The 14,712-nt window shown below is 42.3% G+C and overlaps 1 protein-coding gene across 2 annotated transcripts in view; it reads left to right on the forward strand.

Annotated features, from left to right (window-relative positions):
* SDC2 (syndecan 2) overlaps positions 1-12,591 on the forward strand; it is a 103,008-nt gene extending 90,417 nt beyond the window's left edge. For both annotated transcript variants that reach the window (XM_072949489.1, XM_072949490.1), the window contains 3 exons: positions 6,328-6,464; positions 10,246-10,381; positions 11,324-12,591. In XM_072949489.1, coding sequence (XP_072805590.1) covers positions 6,328-6,464; positions 10,246-10,381; positions 11,324-11,487 — 437 coding nt within the window. In that variant the 3' untranslated portion in view covers positions 11,488-12,591. The remainder of the gene's footprint in view (positions 1-6,327; positions 6,465-10,245; positions 10,382-11,323) is intronic.
* Positions 12,592-14,712: the final 2,121 nt, after the last annotated feature.

A 14,712-nucleotide genomic window follows, 5' to 3' on the forward strand; every position in this document is an offset into this window, starting at 1 on the left:
ATCAGATTGGCCTGGGCTTCAGAATGACCCAGAACCAAGTCAAATTAGTTGTGTGCCTGATGGAGATAAAGCTATCTGAGTGAATGTTTTAGGTTGGAAAACAGCAAGTCTGAGAAAGAAAGAGAGGTGGTGGCTGACCTAGTAACAGTGAGCTTACAGTGCAGTCCTAGTGTAAAAATAGCCCTGGTTATTCTGGGGAGGGCGATAGATATCGCACACACAGGATGAGTGTGAAAAGTTGTTCTCCGTAGCCCACAACTCTATTAATATCGTTCACTCCTGGCACCTCATTTTTTTTCTTCAGCACCTCCAAAGTGCTTTGTAACTGTCTTCTTCAGCATGTCCCAGGAAATAATATATGTGGACACTTTTGGGTCCCCATCTCACAGATCTTAGGATCTACGAGGTGTTAGAGATTTGTAGAGTTTGTCATTTTGCTGGTGTCTGCCAAGATTGTCCTTAAGCTTAATATAAAGAATGTAGGTTCAGTCTCGCTCCTCTGGCAGCCCCCACGCCCCCCACCCAGGTGAAAGGGGTTTGAAGTGGGTCATCTGAAATCCTGAACCACTCGTCAGACAGATCGAGCTGAGACCACATTGCTTTTGCCTTGGCTTCAACCTTGGGCAGGTCCTTGCTGCAAAAAAGTGGATCATCCTAAATTTTGGAAACCTCCTGGCACTACACTGGGGATGTGGATTTTCAGCTGAAAGGTAGTAGAAGTTGTAACTAAAAATGGAAAGAGAGGTGGGGGATGGATAAATTAGGAGTTTGGGATTAGCAGATACAAACTACTATATATAAAATGGATAAGCAACAAGGGTCCTACTGTACAGCACAGGGAACTATATTCAATGTCCTGTAATAAACCATAATTGAAAAGACTATGAAAGAATACATATATATGTATAAGTGAATCGCTTTACCGTGTACCAGAAGCTAACGCAAAGTTGTGCATCAACTATACTTCAATAAAAAATATTAAAAGAAGAAACTCAGGATTATAACAACAAAAAAGTTGTAAAGCCCGGGCTGTGTGTCGGGCACTGTTCCCAGCCTTTTAACGTCTCTGTGAGGACAGATTCTATTGTCTCCATGTTCCACGTGGGAAAACCTGAGGCTCAGGGAGATCCAGTAACTTGCCTCAGATCTCATGGTTGGAAAGTAATGGAGCTGGGCCAGGGGCCGGGGAGCTGGCCTTGAGAGTGTGTTCTCTTTGCTCTACTGCCTCCTCGTGTCAAAAAAAGCTCCAGCCTGGAATAAGGAGACCCGACTAGTTGATGCCCAGCCCCAGCTGGTGCCAGGGATCCTCCCGGGCTTTGGCCAGTGTTCCCCCTGTACCATGCTATATTCATGGACTCAGAGTGGGCACTGGTGGATGTGGAAACTTCAGCCATTCACTTAAGCACTTCATGGGCATTCACTATGTACCAGACCCTATGGCATATTCTTGGAACATAGAGATGAAAGATTAGGTCCCTGTCCTCAAGGAACCAATAGTCTGATGGGAAAAATTAGAGATGAGAAAAAAAAATCATTGTTACACCATGTCGTGGCCGATATAGCAGAGGAAGATGTGTACAACAGAAATGTAAGAGTTAAGTGTAGAGTTCTGGTTAAAGATGGCGGACTGAACACACATGCCTTCCAGTGCTCAGCTAAACTGACAGGAGAGGAATTGGGCCTACACTCACAAGGACACACAAGACAGTACAGGAGGCAAAGGGCACAATGTTTTGAAAGCTGGGAAGCAGATGGGCTAGTAGTAACAGACTTGGCAGATGTGAGAAAGCTGAGTTAGCCAGTGGTGGGGGTGGGGAGAGCCAGGAAGCATCCCTGTGAGGCCCCAGAATTGATGGCATTAGATGGAGGCTAAAAGTGATACTAAACTCAGGATGATTGGTTGAAAGTCCGCTTAAGAAACAAGGAGATTCTCTTAATTCCTTCCCACCATAATGCAGCAAAGGGACGGATGCTCTGACCTCAGAAGGAAACTGGAGGTTTATTACCTGGGAAGGTAGAACAGAGGGTCTTTGGACTAGGCATGTACCAGCACAGATGGGGCTGGGGGTGCCACCTGGAAAATAGGGAGAAAAAGTTCTTAGATGAAAAGCTGCTTAATGCAGAGATATTCCCACCTGTCTCCTCCCAGCCAGTTCCCGGAACACCGACGGTCTGGCCTTCACCCTCTCTAGGGAATTGGATCGACTTGGAGGAAACAGCTCCGAGGCACTGGCACTGGCAGCTCTCCAACAAAACGCACAACTCTTAACTGGTGGTGCCCATGTTTGACAAACCTCTCCCATGTGCCCAGAGCTTCTAGTAGCTTCTCAGCCTTTGCTTCTTAAGTGTGAGAAGACAACCAAGACTCTCCAGACGTTTATGGGAAAACTAGTAACTCCTGAAAGACAGAGACCTCCCCACACCCCAAAAGTGGAAGAGAACAGAAACTCACAGGGGGAGAACTTAGAGAAAAATTTGATACATTTGGAGAGATAAGAAGATGCTTTAGCAGTGAAACAACAAGAGAATCCTGTGAAAAAGGAATATTCTGAGAGTTGCAAGAGTCCTTGGAGAGTTGGACCTGCCATGTTAGAAATGAAAAACACGTTAGGACTTGAGATAATTCAGGAATATTTATTCATTCATTCAACAGGTATTTAATATTGACCCCCTGCATGGGGCACAGACACTGTTCTAGGTGCTAGGAACACTTCAGGAAATAAAATATAATGATGACTTCTCTGATGGTGGAATAATCTTATTTATTCCTCGCTGTATTTCTGTTTCCCAGTTTCACTTGTAAAAGTATTTTTTTTAACATGTTCTTTTTATAAGTACGAGAAAAAAATTTTTTTTAAAGGAGAAACTCAGTGAACTGTGGAAACAGAGAAAGAAACAGTTGGACAATGGACAGAGAGGGGATGACATTGATTCTGGCAAAAGAGAGTGTAAGCGGGAGTTTCCCAGGTGGAAACGGGCTCTGGGCTCTGGGCTGAGGCATCTCAGGCAGAGAGGATGGTGAGAGGTAGAAGTCAGGGATGAGGGAGATGTGATCAGGAGGGCTCCCAGGTTTCTGGCTGGGACAAGAGCATCAGTCTTTTTCATAAAGAGAATATATAGAGTACATGAGCCACCTGAGGTGGGTCACTCATCTGTCTCCATTGTAAGAAGTGCCAGCTTGACATCAAGCAACCTAAGTGTCCATCGATAGATGATTGAATAAAGAAGATGTGGTGTATATATGTGTGTGTGTGTGTATATATATATACACACACACACACATACGCATACACACACACACACACACACAATGGTATATTACTCACCCATAAAAGAGGATAAAATAATGCCATTTGCAGCAACATAGATGGACTTGGAGATTATCATTCTAAGTAAAGTAAGTCAGACAGAGAAAGACAAATAACGTATGATATCACTTACATGTGGAACCTACAAAATGGTACAAATGAACTTATTTACAAGACAGAAATAGACTCACAGACATAGAAAACAAACTTACCAAAGGGGAAAGGATAAATTGGGAATTTGGGATTTGCAGATCCAAATAGATAAACAAATAGATAAACAACAGGGTCCTACTGTGTATAACACAGGGGACTATATTCAACAGCTTATAATAAACTATAAATGGAAAAGAATATGAAAAAGAAAATATATCTGTATCTGTTACTGGAATCACTATGCTGAACACCAGAAACTAACACAACACTGTAAATCAACTATACTTCAATAAAAAAAAAAATTTTAAAGCGTCAGCTTGAGGGAATTTTCTACTTTACAAAATCTCTTCTCTCGCAACAAATTCTCTACACCTAGTTTGGTGATTCGTATTTGGAACTATTGTGAACCAAGAGAGTCTTGAAAGCCCTTAATTGAAAATTTTTCCTTTATCTTTGAATTTTTTTTGTAAGAAGCAAAACAAGCATATTAAGTATTAAACATTGACGGAAAATCAGGCAGGCTGATAGAAAAGAACAGTGCATTTCTGGAGCCATCATTATTAATGACTTACATTCATGTAACATTTTATGTGCACAGAATGCTTTCAAATATGTTATCTTGTTTGCACCCCTGAGAGCTAGTTGTTATCCCCATTTTAACAGGTGAGAAACTAAGACTTAAGTATTATTTGCCCCACATCACAGAGATAATAAATGCCAGAATCAGTGCTAAGTTTGTTTAGTGCCAAACCCAACATTGATTTCAAACGTCCCTTACCATTTTTTCTCTATATAATGAGTGTACAAACCAGAGACAGTCAGTATACTAAAATATTTTAAAATGAGCCACGGTCAGTCTTTGCACTGTTCCCAGCGTGTGACCTCTGACTCTTTGAACTGCTTGTTACAGCGACACGATTCTGGGCGGAATTTGAGGGTATTCATCATTTGTTCCTGTCTGAGGAAGCAGGTTAGCTGGAGTTACAGACTTTGAGGGTTTTTTCTTTTTTTTTTTTTAAGTTGTTACAAATTTGACAGATGATCAACTTAAAAAGAATGCTATATTTGAATATAATTGTAAGAAATTTTCAAATACTATTCTGGCCCAAAGACAAAAAAAAAAGTATAGTGCCCCAGCTGGCAGTCAGGGTCAGCCCTGTGGGTGTTGGGACTCTGTGAGGCACTCAGGGTGCAAACCAGATGCAGACCCTTGGCCACATGGAGCTTCAGTCCCGTAGGGGAAACTTCAGTCAACAGTTTTGCAAATGAGTCGTTACAACTGGTGATAAATGCAATTAGGGTAAGAAAGGTGGCGCTTAAAAAAAAAAATTTAACCGAGACTAATAGGAAGGGAGACCTTCTCTAAGGAATGACATTTGTGCTGAAGTCTGGAGATGAGTTAGGAATTCACTAGGTAAGGGCTTCTGGCCGAAGAACAGGGGACCACGGCTAGAGGTCAGGAGACAGCAGGGAGAATGATGCTGGAGGAAGCTGGCAGGGTCGGCCAGGACTGGACCACATGGGGCTAGGCTGAGGCATTTTATGTTCATCTTGAGAGCAGCGGCATGTTGTTGTAATGGTTTTAAACAGGAGGGTGATGGGGTCACAGCCAGTTTGTGGACAGTGGACTGAAAGGGAGCTACTACAAAGAAGGTGGATACAGAGCTTCATGGGAAGATGACAGTGGCTTGGATGAGGGTGGTCGCCCTGGAACTATAGAAAGGTGTTAGAGTGAGGACATAATAAGAAGGTGAAATCCACAGACCTGGGTGATGGGTTTGGTGTAGTCGTTGGAAGAGGGAGCGAGGGTGTGACTTAGAGGAATGGAGGGTTCCATCCACTGCAAGACAACCTGGGGAGAAGACAGGTTTGTAGCGGGAGGGGGAGGGAGAGGATGAGTTCTGTTTGAACAGGCTAGAGATGTACCTTTGAATCATTCAAGAGAAAATGTCAAGTAGGCCAGCGGATATGTGGGTCTAATCTCAGAGGAGTGGCATAAGCTAGTGATGTCAACTTGGGTTTCATTTGTATTTCGTTGGTGGTTGAAGCTGTGGGTGAGGGAGAAGGTGTAGAGTAAGAAGCAGCCTAGGGCTCAGCCTTAAGGAACTCTTCATGTTTTGTGCCCAGGTAGAAAAGAATGAACCTGCAAAGGAGACTTAGGAATAGCCGGAGAGGTGAGAGGAAAGCCAGAAAGGCAAAGTTACAGAAACCCAAAGAGAGTGTATTAAGAAGGAGGTGAGAGTTGACAGGTGTCCAGTGGTGCGAGGAGGTTCGATTCAGATGAGGACCACTCTGGAAAATGCCACTGGATATGGAATTGGAGAACGGTGATATTAACAAGACAGTACCAGTAGTGTGATGACAGGGGACATCTGACCAGAGGGAGCAGAGCAGGGAGTGGAGTAGATGGTGGGGAAAGGAGCTGGGGAGTATGTACACTGCCAGCCATCGGAAAAGTCTGGCTCTAAAAGGGGGCAAGAGGGCAGCAGCTTGCTCAGATCAAGGGTCAGCGTGTGAGAGTCTTCCTTTTTTGTTATGTTCTAAAACGTAAAATGTAGCATATTTCAGCATAAAAAGGAAGACACCTCAAGAGTATGAGAGATTGAACATGCCATTAAAAGGCTACTTGAGAATGTTTGAGATAATAATAGTATAGAAAAAAGGCCAGGCTACCCACAGATCCACTTTGAAATCACTTGTTCGTTTCTGTGAGGACGGCAGGAAGATTTGTGCTGAGTTATTGAGGAGCAGGTGTTTGGAAAGAGTGTAGCTCTCTGTCATTGTCAACTTCAGACAACGTTGTCTAACCATGTAGAAGTCTGTGTCATCATTCACGTGCTCAGCTCACCTTTGCTCATTTTTCCAGGAGCCGATGAGGATGGAGAGAGTCCAGAGCTGACCACATTGCGACCACTTCCAAAGATACCGTTCACTAGTGCTGCTCCGAGAGTGGAAACCACGACGCTGAACAAGCTCCAGAACAAGATCCCTGCTCAGACGAAGGTGTGTTTTGTTTTGCCTTGTGTTGTCAGGTTATTGTAAAGTGCCTTTTTTAAAATTGTACAGCATGTTCCTTTTAAGAGGCACCATTCTAAATTGTGTAAGGACAAATGGTCTTTTCATCATTGGCCCAGTCACCCATGTGGCAGCTGGTTTACTACATGGTTCTTTTGTTCATTTGTTTGTGGAGAAGGTAATTTGACTGATTGATTGACTGTTTATTTATTTATTTTTTAATGGAGGTACTGGGGATTGAACTCAGGACCTCGTGCATTCTCAGCATGCACTCTGCAACTGAGCTCTACCCTCCACCCCTTACCACGTGTTTATTTGACCACTTGTCATGACTGAGTCTCTTGATGTCAGCAACCATTAGGACTCCGTAGCTTGAGACAAAAAACTCAGTTTCGGCATTTCGTGGTAGAGTTTCTCCTAGGCAAAACCTAATTTGACGTAGAGCTCCCTTGTCAGTTGATAACAGTGGATTGAAAGTTGATTTAAGATTTTTAAAGTTAGCTTTAAGGAAGTAATTATGTCATTAAAATAAAGAAGGTAGACTTTTGGTGGATGAGCTCAGAAATTGAAGACCCGAAAACATTTTGATGTACTCCTGGTATCATTTGTGTTCGATGTAGTAATAATAAAAATTCATCCATTCATGGGAGATCTGTTGCATGCTACTCGTTGTGTCAAGCACTATTCTAGGTACTTCTGATAATATTAATAATGAATAATATTAATGGTGATTAAATTGTCTACTTTTAGTTATATGTCTAAATTAAACATTGCCTCTAGGATACCATTAATGTAGACTTTGCTTTTGAATAGGTCTCACAGTGGCATTAATGTCACTGTTACAGATATTCTGTCTAGTTTGTTGTTAATTTATGTGACAAAAATAAAAGCACAGTTGTTTGTTCAAGCAGAGCATCGCTTATAATCTTTCACGTCCTTCTCATTTCCATGACATCCAAACAACCAGACTTGGATGTGACAGGCCTTGAATGGGCTTCACTGCATCCCTGTGCAGCCTTTCCCTGTGCCTTTCACTTGGCAGGTGTGTACAGGAGTTAAGGTATCAGATTAGTTCTTTGGTGTAGCAGGGGTTCTTATTAGTGAAACCCCTGCTTTCGTACAATAATAGAACTTTTCCATTTAAAGAGTGAGTGTTGCATCCAGAGCGCCCGGAAGCTCGTGCACTGACGGGCCATTCCTGTGAGTACATGGTGGTCCCAGTTCTGGGGTGACCTCCTGGCTGCTGGGCATCAGAAGCTGATCAGAGGCTGTGGAAATGTCACCTCTCAGGTGATTTTAGGGACTTGGAACACCTGAGGGGGAATCATGGGATTTGTCATAATAATGGGACACAGGAGCTGGAGGTGAGCTCAGCTCAGTCTCTGATATGACAGTGGCTACTTCCATTCGCCTTATTCACCACCAGAACTCGCTTGTCTTTTCCCTCTGGTCACAAACCTGGGTCTCAAGCTACCTGAGTTTCCTCCTCCCTTTCTTAACCCTCCCCTAACTGCTAACAAGCGGAGAAAAAGTTCCTAGGTTTGAACCCGGATAGTTCATTCTCTGCCCTGTTGAGTTGTCTGCTCGGGATGCCGCCAGGCACCCAGTTAGCGAAGGGCTTTCCATGAGAAGCGTGGAGGGAACTCGGGCAGAATGCTGCCAGCGGGCTCTTCTCTGCTCTGCCGTAGTGCCTGAAAGCCGGGGAGGTCTTTCCTGTTTTCTCCTCTCGCAGCCACGGGGAGAAGAGTGAAACTTGGGTTGCACATTGTACAGCAATGCAATGATCATTTCCCTGCGGCCTCTGCTTTTTGCAAGTCGTGGCGGGTTGAGGTTTAAGGCACTGCAGGGTTTCCTGCCACCTGGGAAAGTAAGACAGACGTTCTTCATCACGCTTTCCTATGTGCCGTCTTCAGTGGGAGCCTCCCGCTCTGTCCACTGACCTCACATACTCTGGAGTTGGGATGGAGCCCAGCTAGTGATCCTTCTTTAGAAATACCGATGACCTTAAGGCACCCCAAGAAGGTGAGGTCTTTTGTGTTATTTAACCTTCTGAACTTAAGTGGCAGGTGGTCATTTTGAATGAATCCTGGATTTCAGAAGCAGTCCGTCACTTCACTGGGCCACAGCTTACTGCCCTCATGAAGGTGGTTGCCTCTTCTCAGGGAGAGAGGTAGCGCTAAGGAGGGTTTTTGTCTGCAGTGATAGGCCAGTGGAGTTGGCAGTGTTTCTTATCAGTAGTGTTGGCCAGCAAGAACTTCCTCCTGATAGAGAATAGCCAACTCATTTGAACTGAGTGTCTCTAATTCAGTGGTTCTCAAACCACAGAATTGTCTGGAAATCTTTAAATAAGTAGCAGTAAAAATCAATGCCAGTTTCTCCACCCCAGAACAACTGAAATAGAATATCTAGTGGTGGACCTGTACACACACACACACACACACACATATCTTAACTTTTCAAGTGATTTCAGATTTCACTGTAATCTTAGTCATTCATACAAGATGCCCGGCGTTGCTGCTGAAGGTTAGAAAGCCAACAGATGATACATGTGTTAGACTATGACTCAGAGATGATTTATGGTAGACGATAAAGTGTTCAGGGGTTTTAGAGAGCTGAAAGATAGAGAGGGCTTCATTAAGGACAAATGAACAATGAAAGAAGTGAAAATTTTGGACTGGAGTTGGGAGAACGGCAGGAACCAAGGCATAAAGGTTCAGAACCAGTTCTCGTAAATAAGTAGCGGTAGAGATGGCTTTGCAGGGCTTCCTGCTGAAGATTAAGCAGTGACCTGGGGGATCACCCAGGAAGCCACCTGGCACTTGCAGTTATGGGGTTGCTGCAAGAACTTGGGCATGATGTGATAAGGACCTTGACAAGGCTGTGGAGATGAGAATCTACGAAGACACTGAATTTGAGAGAATGGTGAAAGGAAGATTGTCGGTACCATTAATGGAAATGGAAAAAAGGGTCAATCTGGTTTGATGGTACAGCTAAGGGTGAGGGTCCTGTAGGCTGCTGGGTAGGTGGGGATGATGCTGCCTGGAGGTGAGGTGGTACGAATTATCATCTTAGATTTGTGCTTTATTTACAATTGCAGAATACTCAAGAATCTGAGCGTGCCCTTCATTGGATAGATATAGAAAGTGAGGTCCAGAAAAGTGATATGGCTTGATCAGGATCACACAGGAGCTACTTGCAAAACCCAGGCCCCCCGAAGCTCTAATCCAGGGTTTACTGGAGGTGTAAGAGTGAATAAATAGAGGGGAACATCACAGATGGAGCCTGGGGACTGCTCCCCACAGTGTGGCAGCAGGAGGAGCCCTGGGAGAACACGTGGAGAGAATGCCTACAAGGAGGGTGTCATCCCAGTGCCCTGTGTAGCAGAGACATGATGAAGGAGAGAGAACTGGGGCCATGCTGTTGGGTTGGAGTAGCCAGAGTGGGTTGTCAGAAGGGTGATGATAAAGTTAGAGATGTTTTGAAATGTCAGCTGAACCAACCTAACCATGTCATTAGGATTATTATGAACTCACTAACTGTCCATCTTACCTATACACGTGATGGGTGTTATCTGAAACCATGAACAACATGGGTCCGTCGCTGGACTCACCCATTGGTATACATGTCACCCAAAGAGATGATTCCAGTTATTTCCTGAACTTGGTGTTTGAAAAAAGCAGACTTTTGAGTGTGCTTATCTATTATTTCTTCTTTCCAGTACATTAAAAAAATTTTTTTTGGTTATCTTTCTTTTTTTTCCCCATACCAGTCACCTGAAGAGATTGATAAGGAAAAAGTTCACCTCTCTGACTCAGAAAGGAAAATGGAGCCTGCTGAAGAGGATACAAACGTGTACACTGAGAAGCACTCAGACAATCTGTTTAAACGAACAGAAGTCCTGGCAGGTGAGGAGGCCAGTGGGGGTCAGATGGGAGGGTCCTTAACTAGGCCTGTGTTTGTCCAAGTGATACTCAGAGGTGTAGGCGAAGCTTGCTGAATGCTGCCTACCTACTGACAGCGGTCTTGAGGGCCTGTCTCCTTCCAGAACAAGAGATAAGAGTTAGGCAATGTTGTCTTTATTTTCCACCAGCTCCCTCAGCCTCCCCCTTGGCCAGCCACGTGGGTGGGGTCGGGGGAGGCAGGAAGAAGTTACCGTCTGATCTGAATTGGTCCAGAACAGCTGGGCCTGGGGGCGGGGGGTGGCAGAATGTGAAGATCAGTCAATCTTGAGCCAAGTCATCCTGTTTTCAAAATAACCGTCAGAGAAGGAAAAGTTCTTTACCGTGCGGATAGTAGATACAGTGCCCAAGGCATTAAGAATGTTGTCTCTAATTGTAACTTATCTGGTGAAAGTATGAACATTTCATTTTAAAGGGGAAGATTTGCAAGATTTAAGAATATTTAATCCCGAAAACCGTAGTCCCAAATCCTAAACTAGAAAGGAAATTTGCATGCTTTCATATTTACCTTTGCAGAATTTAAGTCAGTTATATCATGTCTTGAGCTTTCGTCGGAAAAGCAATTAGAAGATGAGCCTACAGCATGTGAATACTGAATTTCAGACTCAAGAATTTCAAAGTATGGAATTAGTTCGGTCACAGCCAGGTTTTTCGTACTGAGGCTTTTGAGTGATATTATTAATACTAATCAAAGAAAATATTGGGTCTCCTGAGGAATGTCAGATTTGCATAATCACCTGGTTGCTTCACTGAGTCCAGTTTTTCAGAGTTTGGGGGTTTTCAAATTAAGCTTTTTGTGAAAGCTTAAATTGGTTGGACTGGACAAAAGCTAATTTCTGCCACCCTTGAATCTCTTCAGAAAGTGACCTTCCTTTCGGTGTGTTTCAGCTGTCATTGCTGGTGGAGTTATTGGCTTTCTCTTTGCCATCTTCCTCATCCTGCTGCTGGTGTATCGCATGAGAAAGAAGGATGAAGGAAGTTATGACCTTGGAGAACGCAAGCCATCCAGTGCTGCTTATCAGAAGGCGCCTACTAAGGAGTTTTATGCGTGAAAACTCGTCTTAGTGTCTCTATTTATGAGATCACTGAACTTTTAAAAATAAAGCTTTTGCATAGAATAATGAAGATCTCTGTTTTTTGGTTCTTTTTTTTTTCATTAAAGGGCCAGAATGGCCCTTTAATGATAAAAGCCCATTGTATTTAAAACTTTCCATGTATTTCTTTAGAACAACATAAAATTAAAACTTAACATCTGCAGTGTTCTGTGAATAGCAGTGGCAAAATATAAATGTTACAAAAACCCTCAATGTTCATGGAATCGGTTTAAACTTTCATGCGCAAATATGAAAAGATTGTTTTTATCCTGTGGTTCGAAGATGAAAGCTGTTTAATTTGTGTCAGCATGTCTCCGATTGACCTTACCAAGTTGGTCTTACTTTGTTAATTTATCTGTTTCCCTCTCCTCTGCTCTTCCCTCTTGTCCTCTTGAAAACAAAACAAAACTCTATGCCTTTTGTAGCTGTTACGGTGCAATTTGTCTTTGGATAATTCAGATTATGGTAATTTAGTGTATATGTGATTTTCAAATATGTAACTTTAACCTCCACTTTGTATAAATTTTTAAGTGTCAGACTATCCATTTTACACTTGCTTTGTTTTTCGTCACCTGTAGCTTCAGGCAGATTTGCAATAGCAAATTAACATGTAAAATTGGATTATCACCACAAAACTGTTTAGTCCTATCTATCTAATCAGATCTTCTTTTGGGAGGATTTGATGTGAGTTACTGACAAGCCTCAGCAAACCCAAAGATGCTAACAGTATTTTGAGAAGTTGCTGCAGATTCCTTTGGCCACTGTATTTGTTAATTTCTTGCAATTTGAAGGTACGAGTAGGGGTTTAAGGAAAAAAATCAGTTTTTGTTCTTAAAAATGCATTTAAGTTGTAAACGTCTTTTTAAGCCTTTGAAGTGCCTATGATTCTATGTAACTCGTCGCAGACTGGTGTTAATGAGTATATATAACAGTTAAAAAAAGTTGGTATTTTATAAGCACAGACAATTCTAATGGTAACTTTTGTAGTCTTACGAATAGACGTAAATTGTAATTTGGGAACATAAAAACTACTGAATAAATCATGTGGCCTAATGTTGAAAATGTCACTGTTATAAATTTTGTACATTTTCGATCAAATGTATCTCTCCCCTCTGCTAACGACTGTCTGCGCTCAAGGATGATGTGGGTTTGATTTCTGAGTGTTCCACGGTGTCTGTAAATCGAAACCAAAGAGCTCGTTGACGAGACTGTTTATTACCAGATCGGCTTCTGAACTGGCCAGAGGAAATCTGAATGTATCACCCTGTGTGTGTTTGGATGTAGATGTTGGAAGGCTGCCAGGGAGGGGATTGTGGATTTTGCAACCTTTATAGGATAGCTGATGGCAATATTGAGATGGAGGCCTGCTTTTGCAAATAACTTTCAGGAATATAAATTCCAAAGAACGAAAGGGGGCTTTCCTGACATCAGTATCTATGGCTTAGTCCTCCAGATTGTTTTACGTTTCAGACTGTGCTCTCAGTCTCTCCTGAAGCTCAGTGGAAGAGCTGATAGATGGAATACCATCTTCCACACTGCAGAGGACGAGGAGGACAGGGAGGATCTGTGCATTGAAAGGAGAGCGTCTCTGCTTACAAACGAAATTGCCAGGGAGCAGTGATGCCTGAGGGTGAGGTAGAAATAGCGAGGGTACCCTGTCTGGGGACATCCTTCTAACCGAACATTTCCTTTTTTCTCTTTGACCACTAAGTATAAACTGTGAGCCGCCAAAGTAGGAAGAAGATAGCACAGACAGCAACCTTTCCAACACACGATTTACTCTTACTGAAGTCTGTCTACTTCATTCAGAGAACATTCCCTGGGATTGCCACATGACTCATTAAAAAAAATTTTTTTTTATGCATCACTTGGAACAGCGTTTACTTAAATTTTTAATGGCCTTAATTCTCAGATTTTTGTCCCGTCACTTAGAGCCATCCATCCATTTTGGAGGGGTTACAAGGGAGTGGTGGTACCTTCTGAAACTGCACAACGTCCCTCAGGGACGGAGGTTAAGAATGTAGGGGGTATAGCTCTGACTGTGTGAAGCATAGTGAAACTCAGTTCGTAGAATAACAACTGCTTGGAATATCCATGCCAGGAAAAGGAAATTTCTGGCAAATATTTTGTCACTGCTGTAAAGCAAAATATTTGTTAAAGTGCCAAAATAAAGTCTGTCATGCTGAAAGTGAAAAATCATTGTATAGACTGACATCCAGTTTTCTTCAACTGTACATTTTATGCTTAGTTTTTTTTTCAATTTTCAAGATGCAGTAAATAGAACTATAGAAAATGTCAGTAATGATGACCAAATTCAGGAAAATTTTGGTAAATTATAAATATTAAAGCCAATGTGAAAATTTCCTGTTTCCTTAATCACCTCTAAATGATTTCCTGCGTGTGACTATGGCTTTGTTTCAGAGACTTGTGATCAGCAAACGGTCTCATTTTCAGCAGGTGGGGGACTGATGTGAGCACGTTCTTATTTCATAAAAAGTTCCATCTGCAGGTACCTAGTACCAGAACTTCAGGATTAGGACCTGGTTAATCAAATTGAATTTAGATTGGACAAGATTGCAGACATTGCCATCTATTAATATTAAAAGTTGACAGTTTCAGATCAAATGTTTAGTGAATTGATGTTTTGATAATGCGCTTTTTTGTTTTGTTTTTGTTTTTGCAAGTTGGACAAAATGCTCTTACTTCCTGAGGATATAGTCTGTTTGTATAGGGTCTGGGAGATTGAACTAAATAAGTAAAACATAATTAATTTACTCTGGTTGCCCGAAGGAAACCAAATGTCCTACAAAGGGTGCTAGTTCCTAAAAGACACAATAATGTCATAGTTTTAGGAGTTTATTTCCTCAGTATCTCAGACATTTTGAAACCTGGAAGAAAATCTTTTAAGTGAGGAGTAAAAATATAAAATCTAAAAATATTGCAGGGTTAATTTCATAATCAGGATCTTTTTCTATAAAAAGTTTTTGGGTTTTTTTTGTTGTTGTTGTTTTAGGGAGGAGATAATTAGGTTTGTTTATTTACTTACTTTAATGGAGGTACTGGGGATCGGACCCCGGGCATCATGCATGCTAAGCACATGATCTACCACTGAATTATATCCTCCCCACTAATCAGGACCTTCTTTACAGCTCTGTTATAATTATATAATGGGGTGGTAGAAAA

The sequence above is a fragment of the Vicugna pacos genome, chromosome 25, assembly GCF_048564905.1.
Source record: "Vicugna pacos chromosome 25, VicPac4, whole genome shotgun sequence".
Taxonomy (NCBI): domain Eukaryota; kingdom Metazoa; phylum Chordata; class Mammalia; order Artiodactyla; family Camelidae; genus Vicugna; species Vicugna pacos.